This window comes from Quercus robur, chromosome 11 (assembly GCF_932294415.1).
Source record: "Quercus robur chromosome 11, dhQueRobu3.1, whole genome shotgun sequence".
NCBI lineage: Eukaryota > Viridiplantae > Streptophyta > Magnoliopsida > Fagales > Fagaceae > Quercus > Quercus robur.
This window is the reverse complement of record NC_065544.1, coordinates 6,750,497-6,770,846: the sequence shown is the minus strand read 5'-3', so window position 1 is coordinate 6,770,846 and position 20,350 is coordinate 6,750,497. Positions and strand designations below refer to the sequence as shown.

At 33.1% G+C, this 20,350-nt stretch overlaps 1 protein-coding gene across 1 annotated transcript; it reads right to left on the bottom strand.

Annotated features, from left to right (window-relative positions):
* Window positions 1–7,665: 7,665 nt before the first annotated feature.
* On the bottom strand, window positions 7,666–19,891 carry LOC126704655 (cyclic nucleotide-gated ion channel 1-like). Its single transcript, XM_050403688.1, has 5 exons — window positions 19,709–19,891; window positions 18,297–18,497; window positions 17,829–18,109; window positions 11,986–12,097; window positions 7,666–8,046 (listed from the first exon to the last, which is right to left on the bottom strand). The coding sequence occupies exons 1-5, from the start codon at window positions 19,889–19,891 to the stop codon at window positions 7,966–7,968; spliced, it is 858 nt and encodes a 285-aa protein (XP_050259645.1). The 3' UTR covers window positions 7,666–7,965.
* Window positions 19,892–20,350: the final 459 nt, after the last annotated feature.

The following is a 20,350-nucleotide window of genomic DNA, read 5'->3' as shown; positions in this document are numbered from 1 at the left end:
GAACACCAAGCTCATCATACTTCTCATTGAAATATGAGTTGCATAGATAGCAAGAATATAAATATCAATTAGGGAATTAAGTGGTTACATAGCTCTGAAATACCTTAGGACCCATGGTGACCACTATTATCCCAACACCTATACAGGCTTGTAACCAACAGGTGCAAAAATGCCAGGTAACACCAGTTGCTCTTAGAGGCCTTAATCAAACACCTAGCAGATATAACAAAGAAATAGACCTTGATTCATCTACAGGTATTGTAATAAAGGGAAGCATAATTTTCAGCACCTAAAAGATATTTAGAATCATGGAATCTACTATCTAGAAACATATTGATACATCAAAGTTATGAGTGATTGTATACCATGAAGGAAACAACCACAAAAGGAAAAATAAACATAAGACTCAAATTCAATTCATCTCCTTTTTGTTCATTTTCAGAGCAACAAAACGGAAATTAAAGCTGAAATTTTTCTTAGAATCTCGCATTTGTAACCAAAAAACATTAGATTGAGAAGATAAACCACAATTCCAAAGATTTAACATAAGTCAGATAATCATGTAGGTTACAAATCTTTCAAAAGATTTAACTTTTAGCACTTTAATAAGCAGCACCCCCCCCCCCCCCCCCAGCGGGCGCCCCCAAAAATTGATAATTAAACTCAAATTATTGAAACTAGGCCATATGTGTGTGTGTGCGTGCGTGTAAGAGAGAGACTATAAAATAGAGAAAAATAAGAGATAAGAGCAGCTACCCTCCGAAGAACAATCCATGGCCATTGATTGAAAATTGGCCAATCAGTTTTAGATGTTGCAAAGTGACATGATCGACTGGAAAGAAGCCCATGGTTGCACCAGGAGACATAATAGTAGTAGGGTCTAATAATGACAATGTACTCAACAAAATCACACACAATAACCTGTACAAAGTTTAGCAAAGAGTAACTTGTGTAGTGTGTACAACTAACAAAAGTTTGAGATACATATGAGGTGATATGTGAATAATAATTAAGCACAATTTCTACAAAATTCATCACATAAATTTGAAAGAGACTATCACCTAAAGAGTTACATCATATAACTCCGACATCTCCTAAAATAAAAGCTTACAATCATGTAAGTTTCTTGATTTGCCTAATATTGTACATACCAATTTTATTTGATTGTGAAGTTATTATAGCCCAATAATGTACTCACCAATTTTAGCATTTAAATCGAGGCTACACCTTATGTTCTTTTTGTGCATGTGCTATATTTTCTTGAGTACAAAATCATATGATATGTACTAAGGTGTTCATGATTGGCTAGTAAACAGTGGTGAGATGGCTATTTATACCTTTCTCATTAAGTTCAAGTCCAACAATCAAAGGCATGTGACTTCAAGATCAAGACAAAGTGATCAAAAACTATAAACATCTTCCCACACAACATGCGCTACAAAGCTCAAACTAGTAAAGTGAAATAAATAAGTTTATCAAAACTAAACAAGGTACATAAACATATTATATAAAGATAATATGACCAATCTTGATTTTAAATCCAAGAAAAATAATGCGAAACACATTTTGCTTCCCTTTTCATCCTTTTTTTTTGTTTTGTTTTTTTTTTTTTGTTTTTTTTTTTAATTTTGAAAAGAAATAACAAAGACAACCTAGAATGAAATGCATGGATGTTATGCAATGCAAATCCTAGAAAAACAAAGAGAACAAAGAGAATAAAAACAACAAAGAGGAATGGTCACAAAGGGTAGAGCGATGAAGCACAAAGACCATGTTAGAAGGACTCAATTAGATTAAATATTTTGCATCCAAAACTTTTTAGATGCAACTCTAGCATTGGAGTTGTTCTTCAAATTAGAATTTTGAACAACTCCAAGATTGAAATAAAGGTTTAAAGCCTTTACCAACTCACCAACAAATACTATAGGATCTTGTGCTTGATGCACAAGTACTTTTGCTTTATTTGCTCGCTTAGTAGCTTGCAACTTGAAACAGTTTGGACAAATGTGCCCAGACTTTCCACAAAAATGACAAACCCATGCAGGTCTATCATGCAATTTCTGCTGGTAACTTCCTAGGATTAGACTCTTGAAGGTTAACCCTAATCTTCCTAGGAGGTGTAACTTCTACTGATTTGACAATCCCACTCACGGGAGGCTTCGAAGAAGAAACAAAGTTTGTGGAATGAGTTTCAGGCACAAATATGCTTTCTACAAAACCTAAACCAGTTTTGTCTGAGGGAGACTTTTGAACACTTAGCATGTGATCAAGTTTGGAACTAGTAGACCTATTTGTTTGTTCTCTAGCAATAGATAATTCAAGTTCCAAATTCTTAACTTTATCGAGCAAAAGCATGTTCTCAGTCTTCACATTATTTAACAATTCATTAGCATCAAACAGTTTCACAAGCACATTTTTTTTTTTATCAAGTTCATGAGATGCAATTCTCTTTAAGCCTAAATTAACGCTCATAGTATCCTTTACAGCAACTTTGCAAAGCTTATTGTAGGCTTCTTGTAAATCTACATCCTCAGAGAGTTCCCCATCAGAAAGGTTCTCTTCAATAGCAACACTTTTATCAACTACAGCAGTAGGTGTGAAAGTAATGAAGTTTCCATCCTCATCACTACTAGACTCATTGTCAGAAACTTCATTATCACTAAGGGTTACAGCCATAGCCTTACTCTTAAACCTCAAGAATGTAGGACATTCTATTTTCACATGACCATATTCTTGACAACCAAAATATTATTGACCCATAGAATTATTAGAAGATTGACCTACTTTCTCTTTAGGTTTTTCAGTGTTATTCACCTTAGTGAAATCATTCTTCCTAAAATTTCTAGGTTTAGCATTATTTTTACCTCTTGCCATTTTGTTATTATTCCTAAGAAAGTTTCTAAAATTCTTGGCAAGATATGTAATCTCTGCAATGGAGAGCTCATCATCAAATCCATTCACATCAACATCATCAACAAACTTAAAAGCCATTGATTTGGATTTGCTTGTCTTAGGTAGGTCCAACTCATAGGATTGAAGAGATCTTGCAAGTTCATCAACAGAGATGGAGTCCACATCCTTGCTTTCAGTGATGGTAGTTACTTTAGGTCTAAAGTCCTCAGTCAAAGATCTAAGAATCTTCCTAACAATTTTAGGTTAATCATAGATTTCACCCAAATTATAGGCAGAGTTAACAATATCATTCAGTTTAGCATAGAATTCATCAAAACTTTCATCATCAAACATTCTAATACTTTCAAACCTAGTAGTTAACTACTACAGTTTGTTAATCTTAACCGCCTTTATGCCTTCATGCACAGTTTGGAGAATATTCCAAGCAGTATGAGCAACCTCAACATTAAAGATTCTCTTGAATTCCTCCATAGAAGCAACATTAAAAATAGCATTCATGACTTTGCTATTAAAAGCGGCTGCTCCTTTCTGAGAAGTTTGCCACTCATTAACAGAAGTAGTGGGCTTCTCCCATCCGTATTCAACAGAATTCCAAACTCTCTCATCAATAGATTCTAGGAATGCTTTCATCCTCACTTTCCAATAAGTATAATTATTCACATCAAAGTGAGGTGGGATAACAAGAGAGTGACCATATTCCATGACAACAGGGGTCAATGATCAACTCTTAGATCAAAGGATCTAGATACTAGAGCTAACCTGCTCTGATATCACTTGTATATTTTTTGATCTCTTAAAACACAACCAGATTAACCTAGTTATTTAACCAAGTGATTAACTTAGGTAAATTATGCAGATCTAGGTTAACACATATAAATCATATCATTAAACAGTACGGAAAATAAATAACACAATAATATGATAACCCGTTCCTTCACACCTACTTTCTATAACTTTAGCCAACTTTGGCTGAGTTTGCTTTAATAATATTGTTAGATTCTAAGACTTTAGGAACTAATGTATTAGAACTTCAATTTGTAATGTGTTGGCAAACCATGATCAAAACATAGAATCTAGGTTTAGGCTTGCTCAAAATGAGTTTACTTGTAAAATTAGAATCGAGTGATTGCAGAAATTATTGGACTAAATCTACAAAGCTCGATCGATCGAAAATTAGACTCGATCAATCGAACCATGTGCATGTTTATTTTTCTACATAAATTACAATTCAGCCCAAGCCCATTTGGTGTGTAGGGTTTTGTATTTTACTCCAAGTATGAAAAGAAAAACCCTAGCTACGTTTGAAAAGGTCTTTGAAGAGTTGTGTGTTGAATCTTTTATGAGATCTACAAGTGTTTACCTTCATACACACACTTAGGGTTATCAAGATCAAAATTTGTGTCAAGAATTTGATGATCTCTTCAGTTGCTACATAAAGAACTTTAATGAAGATCTAAAACCTTTTAGTGGAGTCTTAAAGTCATAAGTAGGAGAACTTGTGGTTGCAGTGGATCAAAGAAAGAAGTAGTCCATGGACTCGGAGCTGTTACATAGTCGTGGTAGTAAGTTTTCTACTCGAGATAGCAATAGGATGTTAGTGGTCTAAGTTCTATTGTACAAACTTCAATTCTTTCATAGTGGATCTATTTTACCTTAATGATAGCTAGGTTCAATCCGTCCCAGGTTTTTCACCGGTTAGGTTTTCCTAGGTTATCATATCGTTGTGTTCTTTATATTTCCGCATTATTTACATAATATGATTTTATTGTGTTAACCTAGAACTAAATAATTTATCTAAGTAAACACTTGGCTAAATAACTAGGTTAAACAACTTGTGTTAAAGGGTCTAAAAACGTACAAATATCAATTTTATTTTTCTCAAAAAAAAAAGAGGATAAATGTTAAAAAATTATCAATATTCCCAATTTTAAAGAATTAAAATTAGGGTTTTTTATTCTAAGATTGCAGCAAATCTTGCAAAATAATGATGTGTCAATATCTGAGAACAACACACGTACTACAAAATTTAAAATTAGAGCTTTTTATTTATAGGAATTAAGCATATTAAAAAAGGGCAAGGATATGCTACAAACTAAGTTGTAGCAAATCCTACAAAATAATGATGTGTTAATATTTGATAACAACACCTATCTTGCAAAATTCAACCCCTTGCCTTGCCCTAGACAGGTGCTATTCTCAGATATTAACATGTCATTATTTTGCAGGATTTGCTGCAACTTAGCTTGCAGCAAATCCTTGCCCTTTTTTTTTTGTTTTTTTACCTTTTTGAATGGATACTATACATATTTCACAGTATAGCATGCATTGAAGTATGTATTGAATGGAATATTGTGAAATAACAAAACAAAACAACATTTAAAAGCTTACTTACAAAGATTAGGCCTTTTTGTAAGTGTTAGTGTTGTAAATCTTGTCCCACTTCCTCCTTCCCCATCTTTTGTGTCTATTGTCTATACTATCTCCAAACAAAAAAAAAAAAAAAAAAAAAAAAAAAAGATAAGTGGTCTAAAGTACCACATCGGTCAGTTAGTAAGTGAGTTTTCGGTTTATAAGCCTCGCTAGTACTTACAAAGGTTAGGCCATTTTGTAAGTGTTAGTATTGTAAATCTTGTCTTTCCACTCGCTCCCTTCCCCCTTCCCATCCCCTGTGTCTTCTATATATATATATATATATATATATATACACACACACAATTATTTTAATATATAAATAACTGACTAAAATTTTTATTTATTTTATTGTTTTTTTTTTTTCACAATTGACTAAAAGATTGACCTTGGGACGTTGTAGTGCAATAAATTAAAAAGACCCCACTTGGAGACTTCCTAACAAAATAAAGTTAAGATAACATTATATAAAACAATGTAAAAACTGCATTTTTTTTTTTTTTTTGCTGAAATAAAAGTTCCAATTTCTAATGTTTAAACCTCAGCATTTAAGAATGTGAGACATAGTTATGATATCATGTCAAAATATAAAAATATTAGGAATAACTAAAAATAAGATGAGAATGAAAAAAAAGAAAAGAAAAGAAAAAAAGAAGGAATTAATGTGACTCTCTTTTAGTAGTCTATAACACTGCATTCACAACAAAAATCTCTAAATGACACGTCTTAAATGTTATCTCACAAGCACTAATTTCATCTAAAGTGAATATATATTTTCAATGGATTTACATTTTTTATTAATAAAATATTTTGAGAAATGATATGTCTACAACATTTTTACAAAAAATCCTAAGTGGCAGGTTATTACTGGTTGTTATTGTTAGGGCAAAAAAATAATCTCAGTGTTAGTTTCAAATTTGAACCAATAACAACTAATCACCTGTGATTTGTTGTAAAAACATTGTAAAAATATTATAGACATAACATCTCTCAAATATTTTTGATGTAGTGAGTACTAGCTTAATGGTTATTCAAGAATTCTTTATTAAGCAATTTATATCATCCATACCATATCTCTCTTTTAGTTTGCTTAATATGGCATTAACCTCTATTGCGGTTTGCTACTTTGCTTTATGAGGTATTTTGACTATTTTTGCTACCTTCAGCGGAATTTTGTAATGTGGCAAGTGCTACCAACACTCACTTGGAAAGAATTAAAGAAAGAATTACCTTAAACGTTCTCTCTTTTAAACATACACAAACCCAAATGTCAGGAATTGAAAGAGAAAATTAAAGTTAGAGTGAGAACCAGAAATATGAGTAAATGTGATGTTGGCAATTGCCAAATCATCAAAATTAGCAAAAATGCTGTGTAAGGCAATCCGTGAGAGAGGTAAATGCCTTATAAAACGAATCACAATGGAATTAATAAGTGTCATAAAATTATCATATTGTAGTTCTATGTTTGAAAGGTATACCCTATCTATAGTTAGTATGTGTAATTTAAAAAAAAAAATTAAAAAAAAGGTTGCGCAGATTTCCCAAATTGCCCACTAGTTATTCTTAAAAACCCAATTTTATCCCTTTACTTATAACACAATTTTACACGATGAAAGTTTGCACCACAAATCAAAGATTGCAGCAACAACCCGAGAGAACCAGAGCAGATCACAAATTCACAAACAAGCTTGATCAACGGTGCAGCTCCAGGTTCCTCTCCTTTACGAAAATTGATAAACTGAGGAGGTGAATGAAACAAACGATGACGAAGATCTAAAGATGATAAGGGAGGAACAAAAACTTGAGAGCTCTAGCAGCACAACAAGGGAAAAGATTAAAAAAAAGAAAAAAAGAAAAAGAAAAGAAAGGAAGATGAAGATGAAGAGAAAAGACAATGACAAGAGAAAATGAAAAAAGAGAATGTGGTCAGATATATGTGGTGGGGGGTTAAAGAGTGAAAAAGGAAGCTTTCTTGCAAAATAATATTATTAAAATAATACCAATAATATATATATATATATATATTTAATATTATTGTTATTATTGTTAAGTAGTTTTTTTGGTAAGTATTATGAAGTAGTTGATTTAAGTACGAAATAAATTCCTTTATATATACATTGTCCTTTTTGGTAATTTATCATTCAAACTGTCACTTTTGTAAGTGCTAGCTAAACACTTATTTTTTCAAAAAACACTTTTTAATAGTTTTTACCAAATACTCAATTTTATCAAAAAACTCAATTTCATACCACACTTTTTCAAAAAGCACAATATCAAAAAGCTGAGCCAAACCCACCCATAAGATCAGATAACAAATCTTATACATCACATCACACGGATTAGTATTACAAAAGGTGTAAATAAACTACACACAAACAGAGTCCTTATTGAATTTAATGCCGTTCATCAAACAGAATTCACACGTTGTCCTTTTCCTAATTTTGCCATTATTTTTCAGAATCCAAACAAGTAGCAACTCCATCACTAGAAAAACAAATCTGAAAACAGCAAAGACATCAAAACAAACCATTGCTTTGCAATAACAATATCAGGTACTCCTGCTAGATTCAGAACTAGTTTTCTTAAAGCATCAGCAATCAGAGTCTTTGTAAAATAGAAGTTGTCTTGGGTTCAACAACAGGATCAGACGGTTACGGGTGATTCCACATTCAGAATACTTTCAGATATTTTAAGTGATTTTGTAGCACCACGCTGCATGTAAACCTGTCCCAATTCCGTTAGTAGATAGTAAGTTCAATTCGGAATATCTTACAGTATATATTTAGGCATTAAAATTAAAAAACGGTCTGTTTATACAAGTATACAGCATGTCAACATCTCATTCATCTACACACAAATTCTTTAGGTATTTTTCTGAGAAACACTATGGATGCAACCAAAAAACTAAAATCCCAACATTCCAAAATTAACATTAAAAAAAAATTGGAAATTATGGTCGACCTATGTGTAAGTTGGCATGCTAATTTGAGAACATTTTGTTTGTGTTCTTGAAATAACTGTATTAAAAAAAAAAGTCCAATACCCAAAAATTGAGAAGTATAGCTAAATAATAATTCTCTTTTAAAAAATAAAAAGGGGGGAGAGCTTTGATGGTGGTCATGCACATGGCATACTAAGTTATCATTGATTTTCGGGGGAAAAACAGTTTTCATAGAATCTTTGATGAAGACCAAAAACAATAATTGTCATGGATTTCATAGATGGTTTGTTTTTTTTTTTTTTTTTGGAGAAAGTCTCAACTTATGACATCCGCTTTTGATAATAGCTCTTTATCATCAGACCAAAATACTAATTAGTTTTTGGTTCAGGCGATAATTGAACTCCAGATCTTTTATTCAAAAATTAGAGATTTTACCAATTTAGCTAACTAGAACCCACTAATTTCATAGATGGTTAAGTTTGAACTTTGGAGTAAAGAGTTCCAAGACTAGTTTATCTAATTTTCTTATTTAATGTCTAATACTATTAATTTATGGGTCTAATTAATGAGTGCTCTAAGGACATTAGTCAAATACTAATAAATGCTCAATTATGAATTCTAACGCAAGCTTTTCAAAAAATAAAATACGTATGTTAATGATTCATTAGTTTACATGGACAAATTATTTTTTTAAAATGTATAAATATTATTGTAAAGTGTCTCAGATGTGACTGTCCCAAAATGAATAAGAGGATCCTTGGCCCTAGCTTGGAAGCATGAACTGTAGGAGGCAATCATGGCCAATACAGAAGGAGAAAGAGTGGGAATCTTGTCAAGAAAGCACCCATCACCTCCGCATTGAATGCACCATACCAACTGTGTCAGTCACAGTAATGGCTGAATGACACCTGAACAATACCAGGATAGCTTGTGGCTCATTTAGCACCTCCTCCAAAGGTGGAAAGGGACAAGTATTTAAGGGAGATCAAGCACCCTTCATGTGGAGGGTCAAAGTGAGAGGGGAACTAGTATAAAAGGGGAAGAAATCCCAGTGAACAGGGATCATAACCTAGAGATTGGAGTGAAATAACTCAAGAACTTATAACCCTGAACTGTAACAAGTTCCCTGGACTGATAGAGGAGAGATCAATATAATCTTTTCACTTCCATTTTTCTTGCTAGTTCTACTTTCTTTCCATCTAGATCTTTTTCTCTGAATTCAGCCCTTTGGATCAAGAGCCTATGTGTTGGTCCGCTATACCCATCTACAAATTAATTGTAGTGGGTTTGTCCCCAGAGCCCAATCTTTTTCTTTTGGGCCTTTGTGTCTGTTTTTTGCCCCCATACAATTATTTAATATAACATTAAATGCATCTTAATCTCTGCCCTCAAGGCATTTATTAACAAAATCCTTAATTTATATTTTCTATAAGTTTACCTATATTGCTATATTAATCCTTTTAAGGAAATCAGTGTAGTGAAATGAATTTAAATCATTTTCTGGTGCAAGCCTTTTTAGCTTTCCCTAGAGGGAGTGAGTGGTCCTCTGAGTGTGTCCTAAAGTATACCGATAGAGTGGTTAAGGGAGTCTCTCCTCAAGCGAGTATTGATTCCATGAGTCTATCCTATTTCTTTACTATAGAGATCAATAATTTCAGCCAATTATGATTTGACAAGTCAGATCACAAAATTCATGGAGTGCGTTCAAAATGGCTGATTATAGGGTGCTATATACTACTCTTTATTTTCTTTTCTGGTTTTTGAGAGGAAGTACTATATACTACTTGGTAGGCTACACTATCTTAACTCATAGATTATTGGAAATTTGCCTGGTGTCACTAAATAAAAATTCCAAAGAATGCTTAAGAGCCAATTACACAGTGACGCGTGTTGAGATTTAATTTAAAATACAAGCAATTTAATTAAATGTTGTCGTATGTTATTTTAAATTCAATTAAGACATTTTTGACTGATCAAATGATGCCATGTGTCCCTTGGAAAATAATTTTTTTCTCTCTCAATATATATATATATATATATATATATGTGGGAGGGACGAATCTTTGACCTCAAGAAAAAATTGTCCTCTTTAGAAATGACGTTGAGCTTTAATCCTCAAGGTTTTGCCTTATAAGCTTTTGGCCTAAGGATGAGTGTACCACTACTACACATGTGTAGTAGTGGTCTCAAAAATTGCCATATGCTTGTACGTTGTGCACTCGGGTGGCATCGGCCTCAAAGGTCCAATCTCGGGGAAGGTGGGGTTTTCCCTTAAACCCCAAAAAGGAATCTCTAACCCCAAGAAGAAATTGTCTTATTTGGAAATGACCTTGAGCCTTAATCCTCAAGGTTTTGCTCAATCCCACATCGAGGAGAGACGTCTCCCACTCATGTCTTATAAGCCTTTGGCCTAAGGTTCAACGCCATTTCCAAATAGGACAATTCCTTCTTGGGGTGAGAGATTCGTCCCTCCCACAGTACATATATATATATTTATTTATTTATCAATAACAAGCAGAAATATGCTTTGGGTTCGCTAAGTTGTTGGTTAAAGTAATTTTATTTAAATTTCCTTATTTTGAGAGTAAATTTTTTCGTAATGTGCGTTCTTTTTGTTAGCTAAGTTGTTGAAATGATTTTATTTATTTATTTATTTAAGCTAACGAAGACAAGGATACAAAGAAACATGCTTCAAAAGAGTTAGGACTCAAAAAAAAAAAAAAAAAAAAAAAAGATCAAAATTAAACCATCCCAAAAATTTGTGGACTGAAAGAAATTTAAGCATCAATCACAATAGTAATACTAAGTACTAACAACGGCAAATGACAATAAAAACAATAATATCACCGTTATCTTCTTCTTGTTTTTGTTTTTGTTTTTGTTTTTAAGTTCTATTATTTATCAAAATAAAAATAATGTGTATATCTCTAGGTTAAATGACCTAATGGTTTTTTTTTTTTTTTTTTAAATACAAGATAGAAATTCTACTCTAGTCTAATCTAAGTATATTTGTATGTGATACTCCTTGGAAACTTGAACCCCGACCTTTGTCCCCCCCCCATACCTCACAAGCACTTATACTTGTAGAGTGATCATTGCACCAAGAGTGCATGATGGTAGATCTAATGGGATTTAATTGTATCAAGTTTTGCCTGATCCGCTTTTAAGTCAGCCAGATGTGGCTGCCATTAGTACATAGTAGAAATATGAGTAGGCTGGTGGCTTGGTGCTCTGTCTATTACTTCTGATTTTCCAAGATTTAGAATCACATTGCTATCTATAAAATGTTATTATGAAACCTAACTCTCTATTTATCTAAAGAAATGGTTGGATTGGGTATACTAGGGATTGATGGATTCAATCAATTTGAGTGATATGGGTATAAAATATTGTCGTTGAGATGGTTCCATATTGTGAACGACTTTCATTTTTGGAACATTAATGTTTAGATGTTATTATGTAGAGGAAATCTAGGGTATCATGGTAAGTAGAATCTGTATCTTTCATTTAATTTTTACTCTTTCTAATTTTTTATTATTTCTTATTTTTTGTCCTTTGGCATACATAAGAGGTCCAGGTTTTAAATCCATCATTTCCTATCGTTGTAGCTATTGAATTATATTAAAAAAAAGGTGATTCTCTCTCTCTCTCAACTGTACAACTAGGACACTTAAACAATTTTTAAAAGAAAAGAATTGAAAGGAAAAGGATTGGATACTTACCTGCAAGTTTCCCAAGAAATAAAGAAATAATAACAGGCCAAAGATAGAAATTCCAAATGCAAAGGCATTTTCCCATATGTACGTGCTTGTTTGGAGGTTTGAACCAAAAGAACTGCAAAAATGGCACAACTATAATGTATGAGAGTCTGAGAAACTAATCTTAAAAATTTATAACTTTAAATAAAGTGAGAATTTACAAAATTATATGCAAATCGTGAAGGCTTGAACAAATCCCCAAATAAACTAGAGTGCAACAAAAAATAAATTGACACGGTAATTTGTTAACTAATGAGGAAAGCTTCTCACAAGACAGAAACCCAACTGAGTGTTTTTTAGGTCATCATTCAAAATCACTAATCAAAATCAAGAAGTACAAGGAATCTTACCCCAAACTTGGTCTATCCAAAAGTATCTACCTATGATAGAATCCTTATGCCAATTCCCAATTGGTCTTAATTTTGTAAAGACTTCTTCCCTTTGCACAGATCCTAGTATGTGACTAACTACTAGCAACTTGAAGCTTGTTGTTGGATGCAAAGTTCTTCAATACACTTGTAGAGAATGAAGCACTTGGTTACAAAACTCTAAGGCACATAAGAACGTAGTAGCTTCAAAATAAGTGTATAGATCTTCTAATTGAGTCTTTGTGTCTTGTGATGACTTTAAAATAAAGCTTTCATATCCCCAAAAAGTTAAGTGAATGAAACCCTAGAAGTCCAAGTCATCATGGGCTGAAAAAATATTTGAAAATTTTGAATTTGCGAAGCTCGATAGATCGAGAGGTATCAAGGTTCTTTATTTATTATCGATATATGCTAGTATTGAGCTAGTGTCGAGATTCACTTTTTTAGCTTTTCTTCACTTGTTTTTTGTTGCAGTCTTTATATCTTCAATAATACCACATGTCTAGTTTGTAAAATATACTTCATGATATTCTAGAAACCATTTAGAACTACCTAATTACAAGTAAAGTGTGTTTTGTGAAAGGATATGCCAACACATGAAAATATGACCCTAACAGCTTGAACAAAATCAGCGAAAATGACATAATGATGAAGCACAATTGGCAAGTTTTTCCCATATACGAGACCAAAAAAAGAATGAGAAATTGGCAAATTAAGTAATTTATGAGTCTTAAATGGGGAAACAGACTCGAAAATTAAATTTATGGGGAAACCTGAGTAAGATATGCCTGGTCGAAAAATTTCGGCTTGTGGTTAACGTAAAAAAAAGTCAATAGTCCAAGCCATTTGTCTAAGTAAGCAGATTCAAAGTCAACGGTTAGCTTAGACCTGTCCAATCTAGTGCTTCAAAAGGAAACCGATTCAAGAAAGAGTTAAGGTTAGTTGTTTGGTTTGGGTCAACCCAATTTGATGATTCAAAGTCAATGGTTAGTTTGGACCGGTCCAGTTTAGCGCTTCAAAGGGAAACCGATTCAAGAAATAGTTAAGGTCAGTTGTTTTGTTTGGGTCAACCTGATTTGATGGCCATGGGTAGGGTATGGATCGGGTATACCCATACCCTACCCGAAAAGTTTATCCATGGATACCCGAATATCAATACGCATTAGTATCCATACCCGAATCTTACCCGAATATATTATCCATGGATATCCATACCCTACCCGAAACCCATTTAATTTATTATTATTATTATTATTAAAAATAAATCCAAATACAGCAACTTCTTTTTTCTTTTCTTTTTTGCACCGTTTACGTTCATCTCTCTCTCTCTCAATTCTCATCTCATAGTATATTTATGATATATCTGTTCTTTTTTCCCCACAGTTTCTCGAGAAAGAAACAGGGTGATAGAGAGAGAATGGAGCGATGTCATCTCCTCCTCCTCCTCCTCCGCCACCGCCGCCTCTTCCTCTAGCGCCGAAGCCACCAAAGATGGACATGTTGATAAGGATGGGGATAGTAGACGAGAATGGAGCGATGTCAACGGATTTCGAGGTCAGCGAGATCAACGAGGGTTTTAATCAATGAGGGTTTTGATCGGCGAGATCGACGAGGGTTTTGATCAATGAGGGTTTTGATCGGCGAGATCTCCAACCCTTGCCTGACTCGTCTGTGACTGGCAGCTCAATGAGGGTTTTGTTCGACGAGATCTCCAACCCTTGCCTGACTCGTCCATGACTGGCAGCTCAAGTACTGGAAAAGCCAAGATGTGTTGGGAAGAGGAAGTACAACAAGATGGTGGCATGGACGAGCTCTTAGCTGTGTTAGGTTACCAAGTTCGAGTTTTAGACATGGCCGAGGTTGCCCAGAAGCTTGAATTGCTCGAGGATTTGATGGGAAATGCTCAAGGTGACTACAACCCTTCTAATCTTAATGCCAGGGAGAGGGAAGTGACAATAAGAGAGGTTGGTTTTTTTTTTTTTTTTTTTTTTTTACGGGTCGGGTTTGGATAATATCCATACCCTACCCGAAAAATTCGGGTAATATCCGTATCCTACCCGATTAAGCTCTACCCATGAAGAACCGAGTATTACCTGAAACATTTGGATCAGGTAGGGTTGGATAGCCATTACCTAATGGGTATGGCCATCCCTACTTGATGGTATTGATGACATCAACAATAATATGAAGGGAGAAAGAGAGAAGGTTGATGTGGTTACTGGCGATGACACAAAGAAGCTAGCAAGCAGACATGATGAAGCCTAGTTTGGCAAGACATAAGAGCTACACATGTCAAATGATGACATCATTGATGATGTCATTAGAGGCAGACCACGTTTATAGTGCGTGGAACTCAAGAAGGCACGTGATGTGCAAATATCAATGGCATGTGAGGCACGTGAAACAAGTGTTGAGGCGCATACTGGAGGGTGCAGAGGCATGTTTGAGGTTGCCTAGCAACGGAGATAGATCTAGACTAAGTCATGGAGTTGCTATGGAGACCATAGTCTGGTGGCTTGCAAGAAAAAGCTTGGAATAGGGACAAAGATTTTTCTAGAGGCCAAGATTGTTGGCTCTAATACCATGTTAAATAAATTAGAGAAGATAAAAAATAGATGTAGAATCAGAAACATAAAAAAGTGACACAAGAAAACACAATGAATCATGTGGTTCGGTCTTACAACCTACGTTCAAGGAAGAAACCATTAAGGGCTACATCTTTGATATATGCGTGAAGTACATATCCTATGTTACAATGAAACCAATATAGGGTATTTATAATAGGCTTAACCTTAGACTAACCACACATTAACTATGATTAATTAACTAATACAAAAATATGTCTTGACTTGTATACCAAGTGTGACTGGGCTTGGAACTATTGAATATGTGGGCTAATATATTTTTAACAGCGCAAAAGACTTTTGGTCAACTAATGCCCTAGTATGGAAATTTCGAGATTTGCTTCTAGATTAGTTTGTGTAGCCACTTCTAGCCCAAAGCCTACAAATATAAAACCCCAATATCAAACCTAAGTCGCTGAGAAGGAAGATGGCGAAAAAATACACAAACAATTCATATGAGAATGTTCTTTACTTTCCAACCCTCTCCCTTTCATCATCTTTGAGAGGTTGAGAGTTTCAAGATCACTGAGTTTATTGGATGTGTTGTTGAAACCATAAAGGAAACACTAAAATCTTCAAGTGACCTTGAAGTGGCCAAGAGATTAGTTTGACGGTTAGCAATCGACTTGCGGCACCAAATCACTATGAAGACTAAAGGTTGGTTCAATAGTTATAGCAGGAGCAGAAAGTTCGGATACGATATATCTATTACTTGTATTGGAGGTCTAGTCTGTTAGTTTATATCACAAAAATATTTATAGTGGATTTGGTGATGACCATTTGAATTTTTACTCTGTGAACATATGCTGGCCTTTGTGTGTGGGTATTTGCAATTTATTTTTTTGTTCTTTTATAGTGATGATATCATTAGTGAACTTTTGATTATGTAAACTTAAAAATTGATATATTATTTAACTTTTAAAATAAGAAAATAATAGACTACTTGTTTTTTACCCAGCGAAATTTTGTAATGCAGTAGGGCATCAACTAGAACCTGAATGAAAGCTGACCCGACCTGTTTACTAGGTTGCACACATACACACAAAAGATAGAGTTTCAACTTATGACTTCAACTCCATGATGCTTACTCTTTGTTAGGTTCTACTTCTAAAGATTTAGACTAAATGTTTAGAATCATGGTTGTAATGTGTTGGCAAATTGAGAGCAAAATTAGTCTAGTCCAAGTGTTTAGAATGTGCTTAAATAAGTGTGTTTCAAGATTACAAAGTCCAGCTGATTGCAGAAAAGAGAATTCAAGTTCTATCATTCTCGACCGATCAAGAAATAGACCTGCCCGATTGAAAATCGTAGATAGGGTTTTCTGCAGAAGGTTCTTTCAATCCAATCACAACAAAAACGTTTAGGGTTTCACTTAAACTTCTACACATATAAAAAGAAAACCCTAGCTACGTTTTGAAGACTTTTGGAAAACTTATGTGTTACTCTTTGTGAGATTTGAGAGGTTTTGTACCTTCTAGCTACATAAGATTCTACCGGAGCTTAAACTACAACCAAGGATTGGTAGAACTAGTTGCTGCATTCAAGATCAACTACTGATGGTGATCTGAAACCTTTGAGTGGGATCTCAAAGTCACAAGCAAGGGTGTGCTTGTGTTGCTCTTAATCCAAGAAGAGAAGGAGTCCGTGGATTCAAAGCTTGGCTGTGGTCGTGTCAGTAAGTTACTACATGAGATAGCATTAGATTTGGGATTAAATTTTTTGTAAAAACCTCAATTCTTTTATAGTGGATTTGGTTTACCTTGAGTATAACTAGATCAAATCCTCCCTAGGTTTTTACTTTGAAACAGGTCAGTTTCATTGGTTTTCCTAGGTAATCATATCGTGGTGTTATTTACTTTTCTACAACTTTGCATGATATGATTTATTTGTTTTAACTTAGATCTGAAAATTAATCTAAGTAATCACTTAGTTAATATATTAGGTTAAACAATTTAGTTTAAGGGGTTAATATATTAGGTTAAACAATTTAGTTTAAGGGGTCTAAACAAACTTTGACTCTTTATTATTAAACCAAGATACCAATCAACTTTTGGTGTAGTCGTAAGCAAAATTCAAACCCTAGATTTGTTATTTAATGATGAGAAACTTTACTAGTTGAGTTAAGTGGAACTCACATACCTAATATATTTATCTTGAGTTTGGTTTAGAGTAATTTTTATAGTACTATATATATATATATATATATATATATATAGTTAAAGAACAAAACATACCAGAGCATCTCCAGGATAAAAGCAAACTAGTTCCATTAGTAGCAAACTAAAAGAAAAAAAAAAAACTTGTAGTTTCTTTCTTTGAAGATCCAAATATATATAAAAATTTAGTGAAAAACTCAGATATTTATATATAAACAATTCATGGATTAAATATTTTCTTTCTATTGTGATCCAATGTTTATTAGGCAATTCATGGTTTACAAATGTGTGAGGACGAGTGATTATGGTTTACGATTTTACCACGTAAGAAATAAAGAATAGAATAATATTTTTATTAAATGAGATTACTAATAAAATCTAGGAGAACTAATAACTATATTAGTAACTAATGCATGAAAAAAAAAATTAAGAATAGATACAAATTGTCATGAACCTTGAGACTCAATGACATTGCTTAGTTTCTATTACGAGGAGATCTAGGGATCGAGTCCCTTACTTCTTGTGACTCAGTGATATTGCTTAGTTTCTATTACGAGAATATCTAGAGATCGAGTCCCTTTACTTGTTGTAACAATTGATATATATATATATATATATATATATATATATATATGGAATAGTAAAGGGTATGTGCAAACCTTAAATTTCGCAAGCCCCACCAGGCAGAGTAAATTAATTTTTTTGGAAAATCTGTGGACTCTAAGATCCCGGACTTAAGGGCTTCGTGAAATATTCCAAAATCAAAGGTACTTGTATTTGTTGAATCAATAGGGCAGAAATCATGTAAAGCAGAAAGATTTCCAAAACGGTGGTCACAGTTAAAAGAACCTTGGACGCATCCACCTTGATGTAAACACGCTTCACGCCAACAAGATGTCAGTCGTTGAGTCGAGAAAAAATACCAAAAGGCTCCAAATACCTATTACAACAATATCAATAAGAGAGAAAAAGAATTGTATAAATATGAAGCTTCCACTTATTTTCTATAAAATATTTTTTATTTTTGAATTTAAAAAGAAGTAATATAAAATATAAATAAGTCATCCTCAATATGCCAATGTAAAAAAGAAAAAGAAATTACTATGTAAGCAAACTTTAAAACTTACATGACCAGCCAGGAGGTATAGAAAGAAATTGAATGAAGCTCTGATCTTTATGGGAATAACCGATCCTTCCAGTTCCTTCAAGGATAGGTAGATTTGAAGAACTCTTGGCACATATTGGATAAGAAGAACAACGTTCAAGATTGTTACATTATTTGTATATTTCGCGCGTCTCATTTCTGAAAGTACGTTTGACATTAACGCCTGAATGGATTACAAGAACTCTCGTGTTTAGAGTCAATGGATAAAATATAATAATGAAATCTAATAATGTGTAGGACAACATTAATTTAAATAAATTAATGACTATGAATGTATTAGAATTTGCTTCAAATTTATATTTTTATTTACTACTAATATATTTGAAGTTTTGTTGTTGGAAAATACTTTTGTTGTCAAATAAGTAACTTAACGTTCCTTATCCAAGAAGAAAGATTCTTTGTCCATTGAAAGTTAGGTTTTTTTGTTTGTTTGTTTGTTTTTAGTTTTACATGATAGAATTTCAACCTATGGTATCAATTTCAAAATAATTGATCTTTATCATTAGGCCAAGATATCGATCGATTTTTGGTATAAACAAGGTTTGAACCTCAAAATCTTTTATTTGACAACAAAAGACTTTACTGGTTGATCTAACTCAAGTCTACAAAAATAACATGTTAGAGTATTATTCTATAGGCATACTATTAAGAAACAGAAGTTAATTAGAAACATTGGCACAGTGTGTCAAAAATATTTAAAGTAGTGGTGGTGAAGCCAAAAATTAGCTCACGCGCAGCCAAAATTTTATCATATATATATATATATATAAATGATAAAATTTCAACTTATAATGTTCATTTCATGATAATTGGTGTTTATTATTAAGCTAAAACACTAATTAGTTTTTAGTATGGGCATGGTTCAAACTCCAAATTTCTTAATTGGTGAGACTTCATTAATTGAGCTAACTAAAACTTGCCACATGAATGTGATTATTTAAAAGTTTGTTTATTCCAACAACATGAGAGTACCATTGAGTATATTGAGCTTTAGGTTATCAAAGTGTTACTTTGTAGCTTCATATTTAAGAGCTTGTTTTGAGTATATAAGATTCAGTTTAGTTTGTGTCTTTAAGAGAGTGCATTTATAGTTGTTAGAGTTAATTTGCAAGTTTAATTTATGAGTATTGATCAAATATTAGTAATGTATATTATTGATAATAGTTTTTTGTTTTATGAAAAGCTATTGATAATAAAATTAAATTGTTTATGCATGTAGAAGAAACATGAAATTGGTTGAATTATGTTAGATTTTGTGCAATTAATTTCCATGTGAATGTGCTCAGAGTACATCTGACCTGGTGCTCCAAATTAATAAAATGATTTTATTAACGAATGCAAAATGCCAGCTGAAAAAGTTAATTTTTGTATTACCTGTGGAATGGGAAGAATAACTATAATGTGGAACATGAACCACATCCACAACATCCACAACTTCTTTTCTTCTTGGCTGAAGTTCCAAAACTTGTACCTTTGACCGTTTGACTCATTTGCGCTTGTAGGATTTGACTTATCTTTGTTCTTCTCAATATAAAAGTTCACTACAAAGTGCACCATGTAAATGATATCTAGGAACGTTCGCCAAAAAATGGCGTTGATCCACATTTTTTTGTCATCACTAATGCACTTCTTGTCTTCATGGATGACAGGAACAAAAAAGAACAAGGGATCCAGTGATAGTGCGATCGCGCGCGATGATAAGAGTAATATTTTATACCATTTAACAAGCTCCTCATGGTTATGCCTGAACCGTGATAGTGCAAGTAGAACATTAAAAATACACCGATCAAGTTATATGTTTTTAGTAAAAATATAAGGAGACCATTATTTCAATTTATATCTGTTTTATAAAAAATTATTTTTAATTATTTTTTTTCCAAAAATTATAAAAGGAATGAGAGATTTTTGAAAATTCAAGGGGGATCGTGGCTATCCTAACCCCCTCTCTCTCTGCCTCTGTCCATAAGATACTTTAGAAATCTCAAGGACCAATAATTGAACTTAAAACATTTATGT